We start from the raw sequence: 21184 nt of genomic DNA, 5'->3' as shown, positions 1-21184 counted from the left end.
CAAGGGGGGGGGGGGGGGGGGGGGGGGGGTTTTAACATTTATAAATCGGGCCGAAAATTTCGCAACGACTCAGCCAGCCGCTGAATAAGCGGGGGGGGGGGGGGGGGGTAAGAGGTCACTTTTTTTTTCTTTTTTTTTGGTCCCAAAAAAAAAATCGCAACGACTCAGCCGACCGCTGAATAAGCGGGGGGGGGGGGGGGGGGGGGGGTAAGAGGACACATTTTTTTTTTGGGGGGGGGGTCTCGAAATTTGAAAATTTGACATTTTGCTCCTTTGGGGGGGGGTAAGGTCAGCTTTTTTAGGTCAACTATGGGAATTTTTTTTTTTTTTTTTTAATTAAAAAAAAAAAAAATCCAAAAGGGAGGGGGGGGTTTTAGAGAAATTTAGGGGGGGGGGGGTTCACACACAAAAAATTACCAAAGGGGGGGTTTAACCCCCCAAACCCCCCTGTGTACGCGCCTGTATTTCATCAACAGCAAAAGACTGGTGCCGACACTCCCCCTCCCGTAAAAGCACTGCCCCCTCAGTTATTCAAACTGTGAATTGTGGAGACAACTCCTATGAAATTATATCCTACATTATAACAGTAAAATAGCCATACACATCATTAGGCCTATGTACAAAATATACTAAAATGAATAAGTATTTTATATGATTTTTTTATTGTTATTTTTTTTTGTCATCAAAACACACATCCATAATATTGTTAGCAGAATTTACAGGTAAATTTGATTATAATTTACAGAATACATATGTGTTTACAATAAATATAATACAAATAAATTAGCAAGTGGAAGTTAAATGATAATGATATCCTTGAATCGAAGAAGTTTTTAACATCACATTTTGTAGCACTGTTATTACACATACGATATATGATAATCTTTAAGCTTTTTCTCTTATTCAATTTTATCAGGGCATGGTAGGTTGAGCGTCTTCAAATAAATGGTACCAACAAAAAGGGAGCTTTCTGGAAAAGAGGGCATCTACAAAGAGTAACCTCGAAGCGAAAATGTACAATTTTGAGACATTATTACATAATACCCTAAAATGTAATCGATACATTATGAGGGATGTTCTTCAAGTTTTTCTTTTTGTCGTGAGTGACATAAATTATGATCATGTAAACGCAGCTGCCTTGAGTTTGAAAACTCGTACATTAGTCTGAATCTTTATAATTTATTCTTGAACGAAGAGCAGTTGATTACCTTAACCTAGAGAAAGGACGTTTAATAGCTTTGAAAACGAGCACGGTTGTATTTCTTTAAAAAAAGTCCTTTCTTATGAAATGTTGGGCATTGTGCCCCCTGCCCCTCCCGGCTTTTAATACCGTCTTTCATCATAGTGGTAGAAAAAGGGTTCCTGTTATTACATAAAGTTGCTATAAGATGACATCAAAGGGGCAGCATAATTTTGTAAGCGACAGTGGAAAATATAGGTACAAAAGGGTACCTATCAGAGGGTAATTCCATCAAAAATAACAATGGGGACTTATCATTATTAAAGCATGTGTATGCTTGTAGGTTAGCGACCAGGGGACCGACGGCGTTAAGTCTTCTCCGAAGGACTTTTTAATGAGGATTAATGCCTATCGATTGATTTCGAAAGCGGGACCTCCCTGCATGTTACGAGGTCACTGCTCTACCACTGAGCCACCATGTCTCCTAAAAACTTGTTAAACATTTTAAAAGCAATAATTAGTATGTGGTTCTGACCAACAGCATACTAATCAACAACCTACAAATATATACAGTGACTGTGATAGACGCTGGATTCTTGGTCAAGATAAAAACAAAATCTTCTATAGGGTATTTGCCGAAATAAAAATGACGCACTAGACTATTATCATATTTCATTCATTCAAGTAACGTCGATGAATATAATACACATGATACAGAGGTATATATTTCTACAAATATGAAATGATCATGATAAAATTTACACAATATAGTACAATATAATATTTCCTACTAGTACCACATTCACTATGATCATGACGATTGAATATTTAGTTATAAATAATTTACATTTCAGTTTTGACATTTCTGCACGCTGAACAAATCCATCCTATTTTGGGCATATCCTTTAAAAAAGTCTTAGTTTGTTGAACAGTGTAACATAATCGTGAAAGCTGTATATCAGCAACAAGTAATGCTTGGTGTACAGATATATTGTATGATGCACTTTTTCTTCGATGTATATATATGTATTCATCAAGGCGCGGATCCACAATGGGGGCCCGACGCCCCCTAGCAAACACCCCCCTGCTTATTCACCGGCTGTCCAATTCGCCGCTAAATAATTTTTCACGAATTGGGCCACCCTCTTGTCGCCGGCTAGATCCGCGCCTGTATTTATCTGCAACCTAATATGTACATTGTGTTGTGTTCAAGTTTTTCTTTTGAATAAAAACACCTTTTTTTTAAAGAGTAATGCTTGGTGTATATTCCTACTTTTAGACCCTTGTACAAAAAACTCGACTAATAAAATTGAGTTAGTTGGTATTCGCCTACGGAATATTTTCTTCAAGTTTACGAAGTGTTTTCGCCATGAACATGATGAAACTAGCGGTGAACTGAAAACGTATAAGAGTTTGGGACACACAGTCATGTCTGAGTCATCCTTGTTCTCGATCCAGATGACGTGTAGGGGGCCCCTCTTTTTTAAACTTCGGGATCTGCGACTCCATTCAATTTCAAATCATTGATGAAATGTCTTTTGTGAGGCTTATAGATCATGGATACGATGATGATGATGATGATGACGGTGAAAATGGCTGTCTTCTTGATCTCGATCTGGACTGGCATCTGGAGAAGAAAAAGATACATAAAATAATAGTCATTAATAATTTGAGTACACTAGTAGAGATATATAGAATACAGATAATATCCGCTAAATTATGTCAGGAAAATAAATGCATCGTTATTGATTAAAAAGATAGAGAAATAAAAGTAAATTAGTTTAAGACGCTTCCCATCAAAGAGTTATTAATTTCTTGAACAGTATAATGAAGAAACGCGTTATAAAATGCGTAGCGTATAATCAAATGCAACATAAGCTCTGAAGAAACCTTATATCAATATTCGTTAAACCAGTTCAAATCATAGATATAAAACTAGTCATTTCTTCTGGACAATGAACTTTTTTTATTCCGTTCATGTTTCAGTATTTTAGATACAGTATTTAAATCTTCAAAGATATATCATTCTCTATAATTATGTAGGGTGTTGCGCTGACCAGAAAAAATCGACTACTTTGCGCAAAAGTAACCACGACCGTATATTTTTGTCTTCAAACAACATGACCATGGTTTATGAAAATTTACCCGGATGAGCGAGCACTGGTGTTTCAATACCTGACAGGGTAATAATCGGGAGCGCCAGGAGGGTCAAATCTGACTGACATGAGCGCTATACAAGAACCCACTATTATTATTATTATTATCAATAATAATCATATCATGCTTAATCACTTGGGATCTTTTATTTAACAAAAAAGATAGAGATCGACTTATGATGACTATATTATATGTTAAACAAATCGTAAATGAAATATCAAGTTAAATAGTCTGCATAATTATGTACAAAAATTATATTTTACATTATCAGTTTGTATATTGTTAGACATTGTTAAGTATTTTTATTTAGTAAAGTATCGATTGTAGTTCTTGTAATTCATATATTACTTTTGTTTTGTTACGTTTTTTTAACTGATTGGTACCGAAATACTTTGCTGTTTAAGGGGTTATGCTCGACTAGCACATGTGCTATTATCTGGCCCCTTTAAATAAATAAAATAAAATAAAATAAAATAAAATCTAATACACTTACTTGCATGTTTGTGGATTAAATACATATGGAGATCGGCAGCCTGCTTCGAGTCTTTCTAAACATTGGCATCCACAGATATCCTCATTGAAATAATGCTTTCTTCTTCTACACGTCCTGTAGAACATCAAATGAATTTTTTTTTAAATTAGCACAAATTGCGATATTCATTTTGATTTCGGGGGGAAGAGAGAGGGAGAGAAAGAAGGGATGGGGAATGAGAGAGGGGGGACAGAATGGGTAGGGAGTGAGAGAGAGGGATAGAGAGAGAGAGAGAGGGGGGGAGAGATAGAGAGGGAGAGAGAGGGGGGATAGAGAGAGAGAGAGAGAGAGAGAGAGAGAGAGAGGGGGGAGAGATAGAGGGATAGAGAATGGGTGGTAAGCTTGAGAGAGGGAGGGGTACGGTATACGCATTGTAAATGCAAAATCTAATCATATTTGATTGATATTTAATATTTGTTTCTCCAACTTGTGTTCACCATTTTCCAATTATCCACTTATGTCTTTAATGTAGCCTGTACCTTGTTTCTCTTTGATCGCTATAATTCTTTTGTTTTGTTTTCTTCTTAATCGTTTGATTGAAATGTCATAGTTTTATAATGTTTTATTGCCTATTGATTGTTTTTACACATTGTTTTTATAATTGATGTTGGAATTTGGAAATAAATGATTTGATTTGAATGATTTGAACTTGAATTGTTTTATATCAATATGTCGCTTGGGCCGTTACCTCTTTTCAAAAACATAGACATAACATAATCCTAATCATTACAAAGAAAAACTTACCTTTCATGTATTGGCATGTTACAGACGCAGTTACATCGTATAGCATCCCATACCATTCCGTCAGGGCACTCATACTCTGCAGCGCATTCACACTGACAGTTTCTATGAATCTGTTAACCACACAAACAAAAAGCAAAGTCTATCATTTTTGTTTAAAACGTTTTCCTTCAAATCCATTAGAAAACATTAGAATAAGAACACCTGTTTGAACTATAATTATTATCTTATCGAAAATTAATATCGCTAGTGACATTCGTTTGTCTCGAAATGTATGGTCATGGGATATTATTAGCGATATTATTTTCGATACTATATCCGCAATGAGTAATATATTTAGCATTATAATTATCTTTGTTAAACTATTGCGTAATCATATACTATTCTTTCTCCTATTATGCTGGTTTAAAAACTTCTTGATGATTTTGAGTTAGATGATTAAAAATTGCCTGAGGAAAACGTATGAAAAAAATTAAAAGTGTAAAGTTTTTTGATATGTTTTCTCATGGTCTCATTATTTTGTTGAAATTAGTGAGATGAATAGTAATGATCTGAATTTGTATAGACGGAATACCGTCTCTAAGCCATCGGATTCACAAATATTCATTTCAGGAAAACGGATTGACCAATCAGGAACAAGGTTGCAACTAATTCTTAAATTGGTTTAAAAATCCAACATCGTTCACTGTATCTCTTTTCCGTGTGACCTATTCTTCCCGATCGTCACTGAGTACATTTACTATATGTATTCATATTGTAGACGATTCACAATGCAAGATGTTTTACACAAGGTAACATGCGTAGTACCTCTCTGGTGGGATGGCAGTCCTGTGGCTTGATCCTACATTCGCATGAACACGATTCGTCTTCCCGTACAGAGATGGAAATAAGTCCGCTCAGCTGAATTTGGGTAGATTGTTGATCAGCAGTTAGGCGTAAGACCTATTGAAGAAATGATTAAAATCACTAGACATTAATTTTATTACAATTTGTTTTATTTTGTTTTAAAAATATGTTATAGCCCGTTTGTTCTAATTTGGCCGGGGGATTAGACCTCCCTGCAAGGTCATTGACAGGTGGTTATCTCATCAAATGAGCTCTCAATCAACATAAGAAAAAGGGGATCATGGGTAGGCTAATCACGGGGGACCAACATGCACCGATTAGGCATTCAGGGCGCAAGTGGCTAATAAGTAGTGCAGTGGGGCTTAACAGATTGAAAGTGGCTTTGGAGAGAGTGAGAGAGAGTTAGATAGAGGGGATAAGGACATTTTTCTAGTAAAGGACGTCCAAGTAAATATCAATCTTTCCGCAAAAAAATCTTTAAACAGATGAATAATATGAAAAGGTAATAACAATATAAAATACAATTAAAAAAACCCCGAAAGAATTCCCTTAAAAAAAAGTAATGTCAAAATGGTAAACCATCGTATTGATTTTAATTCACATTTTAATAATGAACATAAACTGGACCCTTCCCCCGCCATTCAAGCGATTGCTGTTAATAATCGTAGTCAAGGAGTGACAACTCTTATTTTTGTTTAAACATTTTGGATAAAGTTGGTTTAACATCCCCCCCCCCCCTTCCTCTCCCCGGCGCCCGGCCCCCCCCCCTCCCAAGACAACGCCCCTGGTCATACCTGCATTTCTCTTGTTCTTGTGTTATTTGGAGCACATTGCAAGATTTCAGTGGAGCAGCAACCTCCGCACCGGTTAACTGTGATACATGGAGGCCAGTAGATAGCGTACTCGACCTCGTTCTCAGTTAGTCCTTCGTCAATGACCTCGGATGTGGCTAGGAGTGTCGATCGCGGCTCACACCTCGGCATTTCAGCTACTAAAGTATTATAATAGGTCAAATTGAATGAAATTAATGCATTGATTTTATATTTCCATTAAAGATTGCGCTTGCAATATCGTTTGTTTGTTGTAGTGTATAGCATTTTGTTGGGAATGGGCTTCGAGGTGCTTGAGGTCTTCGAGGTTTTGCTCTTGCTCTTTACATCAACTATGTTTTCGCATACTGTATATGATGGAATTTGTTTTGAAAATAAAGAACCCTGTGGAAGGGGGGGGGGGGAAGAAATAACTATGTTTTCGCGATTTTTTTTTTTAATATAATTTTTTTTAAGAGAGGGGGGGGGGGGCACGCATGCATTTCGACTGAAACTGGACATGCACCCTCTGGACAACTTCAACCCGAACGATTATTACTGGGGAGTGTTTCACAAAGATCCTAAGTAGAACTTAACACTAAGTTGGACTTAAAAAGTATGGACAGCCATTGGAGCCTTAAAATGAAATATATTCAAAAGCAAAAATTGGAGTATTTTAGACTTTTCATCAATTCCACATCAAGAACATGAAATCCCCCATGATAATAGAAAATATGAATGATTTGAATCAACATTTTTATGCCTTCTAAAAAAAAATACAAAATGTTTTCAAGGATGCTAATGGCTTCCCATAAATTCTAAGTCCAACTTACAGATAAGTTCTACTTAGGATCTTTGTGAAACACCCCCCCCCCCTGGATAACAACACCCTGTGGCGTAGCGTGGGTCTCGTCACGGAAGGGGGCGGGGCAATGGTGTTATGTGAGGGGCACTTGATTAAGAAGTCCATGCTCGTACTAATACTGTATTAATAAAAGTTCGAGAGCAGAGGGGCGTCGTGTAATGATTGGATCGATGTGAAAGGGGTCGTTTCAATTTTTCTTCACCGCTTCCCCTTTTTTTACGTTCTCTTTATCTCCCCCACCCCCTCCCCTCCCTTGCGCCAAATTATTTGTCATTCGATTAATGCACCCCCACTGAGCGGCTCATATAACTCTTAGTTCAAACTTTCCCCTTAGACAAGTACTCTCCCGGACAATTGCTTGCCTTAAAAATATTCTCTACACATTTAACGCCCTGACAAGTAAAGGTCTCTAGAACAGATTTATCTGGACATCCACCCCGACTCAGACAACTGTCCCTGGGTACTACCACTACTACGCCCTAGAGAATTGCCATCCGGACGATTAACCCTAACTTTAGGACAACTGCACCCAGACATAGATCTATATATTCCCGGACAAGTATCATTGGACAGGTATCTTTGGACAATATCGCTTGCCGAAATATTACCTCCGAGACAAATCTCACCCCTGACACTCGAAGAAAATCTGCATCCGGGCAACTATCTTCTCGCGTATCTTCTAAACGTGGTTGGAAATGTTATCACAAATCCCGAATCCAACTTCAAATGGGAAATAAACTTCGGCTTAAACACCGTCGAATTCCACTATAGTAGAGTGGATGAAGAACTCCTGTTATGTGCTTAGTGAATGTATACCTCGCGGCATTCGATCCCCAAATAATGTGCCCCCAACACATAAAAACAAAAACAAAAACAAACTCTCAATGGAACGGTATATTTAGATGATTTATATCTGTCCGTGTCCCTCTTAGCTGTTTTTTCTTCTCTTTCTTGCGACATCTTGATATTCAATGACTAGACATGCATGGTGCGAGACTGGCATGAATAGATTATGAGACAGACTGTGGTTGGGGATTCAAGGGAGGGGTCAAAAGAATAAAACCGCGTCAAATAATCAATATTATGAACGAGATATATGTTATCACCCTTTGAATCATTAATGATATATAAAGGTCTCCGGTTTTTATTTAGGCCTATATTCTTTCTGTAATGCATCGTCGCGTCATTAATCATCCACTCATTTTGCTCTCTATCTGTCTCTGCCCACTCTCCATCTTTTTTCTCCTTTTGGGGTTTTTGGTTGTTGTTGTTGGTGTGCATCTCTTTTTTAAATTTATAAATCTGCCTCCACTGCTCCCTATCTTATAACATCTCTATGACGTCACTATGACAAGACCATGCATCATCTCCTGTATTTGCATGACTGTGAGCCTATTTTATATTGTGACGTCATGAACTGTTTGTTCTTTCTTCCCCAAGATGTAGCCAAATAAAATTCGGTTTCAGATATCATCATCATCATCATCATCATCATCAAGTGCCAGGTCTGTTGCAGACATCGACGGTCATGGCCCTCCATTTTTGTCTGTTATCTGCTGTTCTTAAAAAGCTGGACTTGCTGATTTCATTTTTGATTGCCCATTTTGTTTCAATCTTTGCAAATATACGTAAGGCGTAGCCTTCCCTGGCTCGTTTCTTCAATCTTCTCTGTTAATACAGTTCTCCCTAGATTAATTATCCTTTTTGTATATTATGTGACCAAAAATTGCATTTGCTTCTTTTATTGTGTTTATGAGTGATGGTTTTACTCTTGATTTTCTGAACAATCTCAACTTCATGTGTTATCTTTTCTTTTCCATGATATATTAATCGAGGTATATTTAGGTAAATTAAATTTTGTATAAAATATACCAACGCGACCCCCACTCGCTCACCCTGCACCCTCCCCCTCTTTCTCTCTCTCTCTCTCTCTCTCTTTCTCTCTCTCTCTCTCTCTCTCTCTTCTCTCTCTCTCTCTCTCTCCCTATTAAATTCTTCCGAAATTATTTTTCAAGTCGTCTGTTATTCATATTTGTTTGACGACAAAACAAAATAACGATGACATAACATGATTGTAAAGACTTTCGAGAAATCAACCCTAGGCAAATTTCACTAGCCCCGTGCGTCAATTATTGAAATTTACGAACATGAAAATGACGTAATAATGACGTAATTTTTGACAATTTGTCTCCATTGTTTTATAGGCAATACAATAAAAGTTTAAAAATTGCACGAAATTGATTTTTTTTTTAATAAAGCTATTGCAATCGTGTTACATAATATAGTGTATAAGGTAACTTACTTGATGCCATTTGCAGACTAGCTGGGCCATCCATTCCATGGAATCTCAGCAGCGCTATTTTATATGAAAATAAATCACTTCATTATTATATCATTTACAACAACAAAAGATTAGAAATAATGGTTTCTTAAAATGATTAGGTGTATGTAATATCTTTCCTGCTGCTGTTTAGGAATATTGCTATTATTGCGTAAACTATTTCACCTTCTCATATCGGTGGCATATCCAGGAAAGGGGTCCCCCTTCCCCTCCCGATTTAAAGCACAGTCAATACAAATATTTTAGGTTTATGGTACATTTTGTATACATTCAGCTCCCTCCCTGATCTGCAGTCCCCCCTCCCCCTCCCCCCCCCCCCCCCTCCCCCCTCCCCCTCCCCCTCCCCCTCCCCCCTCCCCCCATGCAGACACACACTTAAATGTCTGGTTCCGCGACTATAATACATGTATTTAATACACTCCTAACTGTCTTAGGGTTATTAATTTACCGGACGGTTTGTTTGCTCCAGTAGTAGCTGCACCATCAGTTTCCTCTTCGGACTCTTCCGAAGATTGCCGAGAGATGATCGGAACCACTTTCGGAGGTATTCGTCTATCAACCGATGAGCTTCCTGTGAATCCCTTGGCTGATGTAGATGAAATAACGTATTTGCGTAAGGAAAGATGGAGGGGGGAAATGATAAACAAAATACGTATGATTTTTACCTAATTGGTTGTAAATATGTCATTTGATCTCCTTTTATTATTCTTAGACAAGAATATTGCAGAAATAATTTGTATCAAAACGGGTTATTCGAGTGGAGATTTTTTTCTTCTATGCCTACAGACGTGACAAAATTGGGTTGAAATCCCAATGAAAACTACCATAACATAATGACTCAATGAAAAATTGTTTTGAAAAAGCATAAAGATGCACAAAGAGCTGAAAGTGAGAGAGAGAAAAAAATACGGAAGAGAAAGAGAGAAAAAGGAAGAGAATCAGGTAAAATTGATTAGAGAAATATAGTGAAAGAGATGGAGAATTAAACATCATAATAATACACCAATAATCACATAAATCACAATAGTGCAATGAAAAAGACACATAGAACAAGACAATGGAAAGAAGGCATGGAGAATCATGAGAGAGAGGGGGGGGGGGGATAGAGAGAAAGAGATAAACAGACAGACAGACAGAGAGAGAGAGAGAGAGTGAGAGAGGGGGGAGAGAGGTGAAATTAAATATCATAATGATACGCAATATAATATAAATTGAAAAGACGGACAGAAGAAAGACAAAGAGATATCATAATGAAGGAGAGATAGAGAGACAGAGAGACAGCAAATAGAGCGAGAGAAAGAGAGAGAGAAATAGAGAGAGAGAGAAAGAGAGAGAGAGAGAGAGAGAGAGAGAGAGGGGGGGGGGGTGAAAGGGGGTGGTAAATACCTTGATTTGGTCGTATGTATACCACTTTCATGAGATCCTCGATCGTGTGTACATCTTTCAGTCCATACAGCAATGAGGCTGGGATCTGTAAGGGGCGAAAGCAAAGATGTGATTAACATTATACTAGCTCAAAAAGTATGGACAAAACAACTATTGATTCAACCAGTGGTAATAATAAAAAAATAAAAAAGACTTTCAATTACTCTGAATTGATATGAGGAACACGAATCATTTGATAGGGGGCACCACCGGTCTTACCTGGAATATGAAATGCACTTTTTGATTAGTTGGAGGGTGCTAGAGATACCCCATGCCTCTTCTTTTTCATCCTTTCCCCTTCTTCCTTTCCCTTTATCTCTTTCCTCGCGTAGCTATAGGGCAATTCCACGGTAACGGAAGGACACTCAGACAAGATTTTTGAACTTCAGGTTCATACTAAAAGAAATGTTTTATTAGTATGTATTAAACTATGGGGAACAAAATGTGTTTCAGTCAAGTGGAAAGCTTCATCAACTTCACAAAGTTTGGATAAACACTAATTAACTGGAAAACCATGTCCATTTTTATGTCCTTCCGTTACCGAGATAATTAATATGCACATTCTTAAACTACTTAACTATAATGACAATTTTTTTGGGGAGAATTAAAGGCACTTATATAGGTATTATATCTGTACTGTTTCATATCTTATACTAATAAAACAGTTCTTTTAGTATGAACCTGAATTTCAAAAATCTTGTCTGAGTGTCCTTCCGTTACCGTGGAATTGCCCTATATACAAGCCCCCCCCCCCCTCCCATGTCCACCTATAGTTACGCCGCTTGGCCTCACGATCAGTATGATTAATTGTTAGTAGGTTTTCCTGTTTCGTGTAATTAAATATTAGTTGTTGTTGCCATGCTGAGCCAAGGGTATGTTAACCCTATATTCCTACAAATGATAAAAGTGAAAGTGACTTTCACGAGAATTTCTGAGTGTCTATTATAAGCTTTAAACTGTGGAGAATACGTGTGAAAAGGACACCAAGGAAAGTAATAATGCGTCAATAAGTTATGAAGACGATCACAATTAATGTCTGTGTACTATTAGTCCTATATTTATGATGACATGGTTTCAGGATTACTTTAGAAATTCAAAAATTAACAGGTTTAGTTTTCCCTATCGATATCAAACGTAATCGCTTTTTAATCAAACTTTGGAGCGGCGTTTAGGCCTGCATGTTTCTTTCACTCTGTCAAAATGTCTAAACATACACAGACTTTAATGGACATGCCAATGTTACTTTTAAATAATTATAATGCACTGAAATTAAATTACGAAGATTACATTCGCGTCACTTCGGAATTATATTAAATGTAAAATAAACTTTATTTTGTGTAACACGACGGGATGAGATTATATATACATAATATACTACGTATGTAACCAATAATATTTCCAATAAATCTGATAAACTGTCTTTACATATTTCTATCAATAGAAACCTAAGTGAAATAATTATGTGTGTCTTGCGACTGCAGTTTTTCAACGAAATCGAGATTAAATCAGAAAGCGCGCTATTTCCGTTCTCAGTTTCTGCCTTTATCAAAGAAGCAACAACAACAACAACAAGCTCTTATATTGTTTGCGGAAAAAACAAAATAAAAAAACCAAGACAAATTCGTAATCCTCGTAGCTGGAAAGCAAACAGGATGTGAAATTGATATCAATTTGAATTTGATGACATGAAAATGCTATTTTCAGCATGTTTCTGGAGTGAACTGTTGGCACTTTTCTAACGATATGAGTAATTGCAGGAACCAAGATTAAGAAATTGGTTTAAAAAAAACAGAATGGTGAATTTCAGGGCCATGAGTGATCGGAACAAACCGAGTTCCTGCGTTAAAATAAAAAAAAAACAAAAAAAACAAGATGTTATTTTTGAGGTGATTTGTTTAAAAGACGAACGAATAACAAACGATCGTAAAAACTTTCGAAAACCCAATCTAAGGCAATGTATTTGAGTTGATGTTTCAATTAGTCTTTGCGTTCATATTGAATGGATGTCCTTGTTGTATAAAATAAGACAAACACTGTGAATATCTAAAAATGTATAGCCCTTTCTGTATCACCGCGACGTGGAATTTTTTTTTGTCTGAAAGAAAATGTATCAAATTCAATAAAACAAGAAATTTAAAGCTGATAGTAACCAAACAGTTCCCTGGTCAATGTGATTTGAAAAGCAGCCGGGGAAGGATCATCAGTTCTACTTCAACCTGAGATTGTTGATGTAAGTATATTTGTATAATACTTTAAAAGGAGACTATTTCCGTACTCCAGACGGACTTCGACGAAAATTCATTGTACTTCTCCCTGGGAGGCCGTCGAATAACGCTGATTCAATTAGAACGTTCCTTCTTTTGTTTCATCATAATTCATCCTCTTCAAAAATTGAATTTAGAAGCGAGGATTGACAGACGATTTTAAAAGGCACAAGGTCAATACTGTGCGAACCATGATTTATAAGTTGTGTGACGTGAATTTTGTCTTGTAACATACTTTGTAAATGCAGTTGACGAGTTTAAAACACGTAAATTTCATTCATGATGACCAATTTCCTGTTTATATGTAATGCTATTACTACATTTTTATTTAACTTCCGAATATTTTTGACACATGTTGTGAAAGGCGCTCGGGAACTCATGTATTAAGCGCTCCATAAATGTATTAACTATTTCGTTCAGTAGTAATAATAGTAGTAGTATTAGTAGTAGTAGTAGTAGTAGTAGTATAGTAGTAGTAGCAGTAGCAGCATTCGTATAGTAGCAGTAGTAGCAGCAGCAGTAGCAGCAGTATAGCAATAGTAAGTAAGTAGTAGTAGTAGTAGTAGTAGTAGTAGCAATGACACGATTGAAAGCATTTATAACAGCAGACAAATTTAATGAATCCTTTTGTGTGTGTCTAATAAATATAATAATAATCTAAGTACATGCAGTTACTCGATTTAGATCGAGGATATTCAATACGGACATTACTTTCGAAAACCAAATAAGGACCGGTGAAAACTGAACACCCTATATATATATATCCCATTATGTTCACGTATTTCAAAAGTGACGTACAAGGCTATTGAAATTGCCTTAGGTTAATTTTTCGAAAGTACATGCGATTGTTTTTATACGTGAGAATGAATTGCATTGCAATTTTTAAAGCCTTACGTTAATCCATGAATATTTCTGGCTAAAGGGCAGTCTCCCCTTTTGTCCCCGGAAGTAATAACAAATACAAACTTATAAATCTTACTTTTTGTCTCTCTTCAAACAGGAGATTTGATTACACCCAAAGGACTTATGTTCATTAATATTGACCTAGTTTCATCGTATTTCCGATATTCTCTAGGCATTTATTCCTATAAGTTTAAACCCGGATATTCCTACCAAACCGCAATTATTAATATTATAGAAACAGAGTTATGTCTGTGAGCCATTTATAAAGACAATGAAAGTGAGAATCTGCTAGACCTCCCATGTCAAAGCATTGGTTACTTGTTCCAGTTTAAATCTTCATCATCATCATCGTCATCGTCATCATCAAGTTCGGTTTTAAAATGAAAAGCTATTTTCCACATTCGAATTAACAAATTCTTATCTTTGGAAGAAACAAAAACTGAATCACGCACATTCCAATATCTCGAGTAGGTCTACGTACAAAGAAAGAGTAGGAATCAGAATGATTATATGGAAAACGGTTGAATCAAGGGAAGTCCTTTTCATGAAAGGGCATTAGAAGAGTGATCTCATTGAAAATAGTCCATTATCGTAATAATAATAATAATAATGATAATAATAATAACAATAATAATAATAATAATAATAATAATAACAATAATAATAATAATAATTGTTAAGTCCCTCTCTACAAACTATTTCATTCACCTGGTACAAATCATTATTTTTCATTAGTCAGAATGCGAATTGCATTATTACATGTTGTTATATAGGGAGGGCAAGCCTTAACATTTGTCCTAACTAGCAACAATTAATGTTTGTTATTCGCATTCTGACTATTGAAAAACAATAATTTGTACCAGTTGAATGAAATAGTTTGTAACATGTGGTACTTAACAAACAGTTATGCATTAAATTTGAAGAAATTACGAAAATGGTCCATTGTAATAGAGTAAATGTTTTGTAGATCTAAATGTGCTCGTGTCGAAAGTGTATAGGATCCTCGAAAATTAAGTTTAATCCCTGCACAATAAATTTTCTGAAGAATTATGAAGAAAAAGAAAGAGTTGTAATGAACAACCTAATATCTTATTATAATGTGCTCCAAATGCTTAAAGATATAGACCGGTAGTGGTAAAATTGCGGTTTAAAGGTTTTCGGGGCTAAATATCCATTCAATATTGTTTAAATATTGCCTTCAGAGGTTTAGATGGCAATACTTCAACCTAAATTCGAAAGAAAAAAAAATCAGAAATATATGCCCAAATGTTCAATGTTGAAGTGCATTCGCGATATCTATTCAGGCCGGATCGATATGATACTTTACCAAATATATCAATTAGTAGGCGGTTTACCGGCAAAATTTGTATCATCACGTATTAGTCAAAACATAGTTTTTAAATGATTGGTAATAAGAGCTTCCATTTCATTTTTGAGAGGGGGCGTTTTCAAAACTGGTCTATACCTTGACTCGACATTAACAAAACTTAAAATCAATAAATCAATGAACAGATCATAACTGTCACGCGAAATGCGCGGCATGTGAAATAAACAATGGTCAAACAACTAAACAAGACAGTCTATTTTTCTCTTTCTAAAACAAATTGACTTTGATGTTGCCTAAATGCTTGCCAAATGATCGTGAGACACGTACGGAATTGAACCATCTGTTTCAATCCGATGAATGACATTCTGAGATAAGATTACGCAGAGATTCGAAGGGATAAAAAGAACTTTTGAAGGTTTAAATTCGGAATTCATGCAGTAATATAGTCATATAAGTGCATATGCCATCGCGAAGTGCGTCTGTATAGTAGTTCAAACATTTACAACGATCACAATTCACACGCGTTTGCACTGGTTAACACTTTTTAATTGAGGAATGATTATGATAATGCTGCTTTAACTTTGTATGATGCGAGACCGTTGTAACTGACAATTTTTTCTCGCAAAAAACCCGAATTAGAAAGCGAAGCTTTACCTGATCGACGTGCCTTTAACATCAAAAAGCGTTGTATTTATAGAGAGTCAAATACATAAGTCATTTTTTATAATTAAAAAATATTATATCCTACTTTAACTTCTTTAATGAATTATCCATCTTCACAGAGAATGTCAAAAATCATAATCCTAACAGCGTCCTTATTCCTTTAAAAACATCCAGGGTAAACGACTTTTGAAGACTTAAGATTATGTTCAAATCCTTAATCGAATTTGCAACATAATATTCAAGGATCTTGCAGCAATAATTCAAACCAATATTTCCTCTTTTTATTTTGTTTTGTTTTGGCTGACTAAATTTACAATGTTTCTCGAAGGTTAGATGTCGATTCGGATCACCATAGCAACCACGATCCGGAGAGATAAGGCGGATAACAGCGAGTCAAATTGATTAGTTCGTAAATATGAACTGTCTCTGGCTTTCCGCGGAATCATGTTTTCCAAGGCAACACAATTGGAAAAGTTTTTGTTCTGTTATTATGTTGAATGTATTTTTTTAAATCTTGATGTGATGTAGGATATCTGCGTGTTGGATCAAACAAGTGAACTTTGCAAAAAGAGAGAGTCTAAACAATACAATGATATATTTATTGCACTTTTGCGTTTTCACCAAGCTTTATTGAGTCCGTCAATAATACACTATGTTACGCAGGCTATTGCGGCATTATGAAATATACAATGATAAATATTATTGGTACACAAACATACATCAGCGTATCAAAATGAGATTTTTTCTTTCTTTCTTGACACCATAGTTAATTTTATGAAAAGTAAACCTTTGTTTAGACTTTCTTATGCATTATCTCATTTCGTTCGATATGAATATGAAATGAAAGTCTTTATTTTATGAATAAATGCTATTGAAAACTAAAACTTTAGCCTTTCCCATTTAATTCCATTTATAATGGGAATATAATATTGTTGTGAAAACAAAGTTCTCAATACATTTGAAGAAAAAAAATAGTATGATTGTAGAACAGTCAATCTCTGATAGTTAGCTGCCGCGACTGGCGGATCCTAATTTTGAAGACACTAAAATTATCATTCATAATTTCTTATTAATTAGTATCATTGACATCTTCTGCGAATACTATTCCGGATTAATAATGATGATCCACATTCTATGACATTTAGACAATACGTTTTCAAACTTACTTACAATTACAACACATTAATTCTAACGAAATGACCGTAAAATCCCATTTCTTAACCATGTTTATGATTTATATATTTTCAAGATTCTTTGGCAGAAAAACATCCGGACCCATGCAGACTCTGGTAAAAATATTATGCGCACTTAAATCACTATTATATGAAGAATAATGGGTGTACACAAACTGATGGATTAACAAATATGTCATCTATATTATACGTACGAGAACAGACAAATTTCAGTTTCGACAGAAATTTGCTTCATTTAAAACGGATCATGTATGACCAATGTCATTGAAACTGAATACACGCAAGATTTTTTTGATAACAAGCAATATCTTATCAAAGGGGACATCGTGATAAACTTCATCAACTCTTAAAGATGTTGCATTACTATACCGGGTTTTACTGACGTCATATTACATGTAAACAGCAAAGCCAATCACTTAGGGGTAATCGATTTTGATTGAAATATTATGAGCCGAAAATCGAGGCATTCAAAATTTCGTTTCTTCAATAACAGTTCGATACAATTAGTTTTGACACTGCCTATCAAAGGGATTTTGAATAAAATTCAGTTGCTGCGATTTACAATCTTATGAAACCTAAAAGAACTTTGGCATGACAGAGCTGTATACTTCCATAATAATCATGATGGTCATAATAATTGTTTCTTGTTAAGCCCTTTTACAGCAAACTGGGCGCAATATTATTAACATTATCTAGGAACATTGAACTATTTTTTTTCTTCAGAGGATAGATGATTGTCAATTGAATATGCAAAATTATTATCATTATACTGTACATAAGCACTTTCCCTCCCCCTCATCTTTCTTCCTCCCCCCCTCTCTCTCTCTCGCTTATCATTGGTAAACATGTTTGGTATATCCATACTTCAATACTTATCAATTTGACTCGTTCCTGTGAAATAAAACTTTACAGTTCGTTATGATTATAAAAGAAAACATATTTGTAAGTCAAATACATTATATTAAACAAAGTCAAGCATTAACGTAATTTTAAAGTTTCGATTGTTGAAAAAGATACCATCACATAAGAAAATACCTGGAGAAAATAATAAAATGTATGATTAATATTTTGGACATCAAAGTCTTGAGCTTACCTCGCTTTTTACAAACGAATACTCAGTCAATAGCTGCAGGAAGATCCAACACAACAGACTGAAACAATTCCAATTCATGACTTCTGTTTCGTTGACAACTGTTCGATCACTGTATAAAGAAACCCCGAAAGAAGTGGGAGTTGCAGCGATGTTGTTTCTCTGAGCTGACGAACGACTGAAGCTGAAGTATTCCCGAGAACCTGAACTCAACTCTCTGCCCTCGATCGGCCCGGGCGGCGCAGACAACACTAAGACAACGATGGGATTTTTAGAGGTTGATTTAAAATTATCCAATTTTAGTTCGCGCCCACGCTTGTACTTCGGGTTGAATATTCCGCGGTGTCGCTTTCAGCTTGTTACAAAGTCTCGTACGATGATTGCATTACTGGCAATGAATGGGTGCCTTGACTAACAATTTGGTAGTTGTATCGATTTGTGTTTTTGCAACATTTCCTCGTCCATTTCCTAGTTTTGAGTAGGACGTCCTGAACGTCATTTCAACAACGATGATGACATTCCGCACCGCACGCCAATTTAAATATCTTGTTTTTTAAAAAGTTAGAAAAGTTCGCGAAAAAAGTTGTGATTATATCCCCTCTCATTTCTCAGCCACTACTATTGCCTCCTAATAACATACCCTGACCCTATCATTTTCATGATCATGTGTTATAAAGCAAAGTACGTTAAACTAGATAGTTTATGAAATCAATAACAGCTATTTTGTTTGATGGTTCCGGATTATTTCTGAAATGCATAATATTTGAACATCATCGTAGAAAATGTTCTCTGAACATAAGGATTGCTCTTCAAATGCCCTCATATTTAAAATATGAGGATACATTATCTAAAACCTGCTCATACGTTTTAATAACACTATTTTGTTTAGACTTCATGTCTTTTCCTGAACCAAGCGATGAATTTGCATGTTGTGGCGGACTGGCGGTTTGGTCTCAAGGTTTCCAAGAATAGTGTTGAAGAAGGTTTTGGCCAACCGATCACACTAATTATAAAACACTTATTTATTCATACAGGAGACACTCGCTATTTCATGATTTACCGTTTTACCAAATTCCACTTGTAGCACTCGTTAAAACCAAATTAGTCTATTTCCCATTACACTATTTCATCTACTTTTCATAGTCAATTACTCGTTTGGTCTATTAGCCGTTTGATCCAAAAAAAAATGATGTTGCTCATGGGACCAAGATGATAATGTGACTCCATTAAATATTTTGTTCAATATGATAATTGACTTTATAGCAAACGAAAATCGGGTATAGACAAAACATGATAAAACACGAGCTTGGTACTAAATTTGCAATACGCCACCTCTCTCACCTCCTTCACTTTCTTATATATACCCATGTAAGAAAGGGAACGGGGCTGGGAAAGAGAAAGAGAAAGAGGTACCAATTAAAAAATGAAGAAGGAATATGAAATAAGATGATACAAACTCTTCCCATAATCCCTCTCGGTCGCTTTTCTCTCTCGCATTATTTTAACAGAGCGTGACTCCTCGGTGACTAGACACCACTACGCCACCATTTGCATTATTATTATTTCTAAACGCTTGATATTTTATTTATTGTTGAGCTGACATTTACTGAGAACTGATGAATAACCATAACATTATTCGTTCTTGTGGACTGGACCCACGGGAGAAATTTAGCAAGTAAATGCAAGCCACGTGTGGTGCATAAATAAATATTTGTGTTCAAATATCGTATTTTCGGACATTAGAATATATAAATTTACCGCAGTTCATTGACAATGTTATTGTTGATCTATTTTGTCTCGCCAAATATCCTGTTCATTTATATTCATTTTCATGTTCTCATTATTGCCCCCCCCCCCTGTGTATTCCTTTCCCCCTTTGTCTTCCGTTCTGACTCTTCAGCTTCTTATTTTATTCTTCTTCTCCCCCTCCCCTTCATTCCTTCATTTTTCTTTAGTATCTGTCTTCATTCGAAAACATAGTTGAAACTACTCCAAATTCACACCAGAACGGAGCTATCCCAAACGCCTGCACTCTTAAAAGAGTGGAGAGTATTTGGTTTGGATTAATACTGGTGAAAGAAGCATATCACAGATTAATGAAGACCTGTTTGAAATAAATAGCGGATTTCCGATTGAGCCACAGTTTCACACATGCACACACACACCCACCTTGCAGCGAAGAATTAATCACATGACCACTTGAGTCCGATCTAAGCCGAAAGTTCCGGCATTCGTTTTTATGACGCAACAAACATTGCCGAAATATTTTGTTTTTGCCATCGTGGGGCTTTACCGTGATGAATCATAATCGTAGTCATCGAAATTGGGTCGATTTGTCATCAAATTGATTTGACATTGAACTGTGATAGATATACTGTTTTGATATGTTTTAATGGATGCGACATATTTTAAATTTAGTTTTATTTTCTTTAGATGAAAGGCACAACGTCAAGTTTAAAGTGAGAGATTTGAAGAGTTAGGGAGAGACACATAGTTAGACACGACGAGATGAAGATATGGAAGAAGGAGAAGGAAAAAGAGAAGAAGAAGAAGAAGAAGATAATGACGAAGATAATGAAGAAGATAATTAAGAAGAAGAAAAAGAAGAAGAAGAAGAAGAAGAAGAAGAAAAAGAAGAAAAAGTAGAAGAAAAAGAAGGAGGACAAAAAGAAGAAGAAGAAGGAGGAAGAAGAAAGAAAAAAAAGGTGAGGAAGAAGAAGGGGAAAAAGAAGGAGAAGACGAAGAAGATAATGAAGAAGAAGAAGATAATGAAGAAGATATGGAAGAAGGAGAAGGTAAAAGAGAAGAAGAAGAAGAAGGAGAAGAAAAAAAAAAGAAGAAGAAGAAA

The 21184-nt window shown here is 35.8% G+C and overlaps 1 protein-coding gene across 1 annotated transcript; it reads right to left on the bottom strand.

Annotated features, from left to right (window-relative positions):
* Positions 1 to 716: 716 nt before the first annotated feature.
* LOC754084 (vascular endothelial growth factor A) lies at positions 717 to 19096 on the bottom strand. The gene is made up of 9 exons (XM_001184357.4): positions 18340 to 19096; positions 10858 to 10942; positions 9920 to 10057; positions 9433 to 9486; positions 6251 to 6447; positions 5418 to 5552; positions 4614 to 4723; positions 3831 to 3944; positions 717 to 2807 (listed from the first exon to the last, which is right to left on the bottom strand). The coding sequence occupies exons 1-9, from the start codon at positions 18415 to 18417 to the stop codon at positions 2735 to 2737; spliced, it is 984 nt and encodes a 327-aa protein (XP_001184357.4). The 5' UTR covers positions 18418 to 19096; the 3' UTR covers positions 717 to 2734.
* Between the last annotated feature and the right edge of the window lie 2088 nt (positions 19097 to 21184).

Source organism: Strongylocentrotus purpuratus, unplaced genomic scaffold, assembly GCF_000002235.5.
Source record: "Strongylocentrotus purpuratus isolate Spur 01 unplaced genomic scaffold, Spur_5.0 spur5_scaffold_11, whole genome shotgun sequence".
Lineage (NCBI taxonomy): Eukaryota > Metazoa > Echinodermata > Echinoidea > Camarodonta > Strongylocentrotidae > Strongylocentrotus > Strongylocentrotus purpuratus.
Note: the sequence above shows the minus strand (reverse complement) of the source record. Positions and strands in the feature narration are given on the sequence as shown.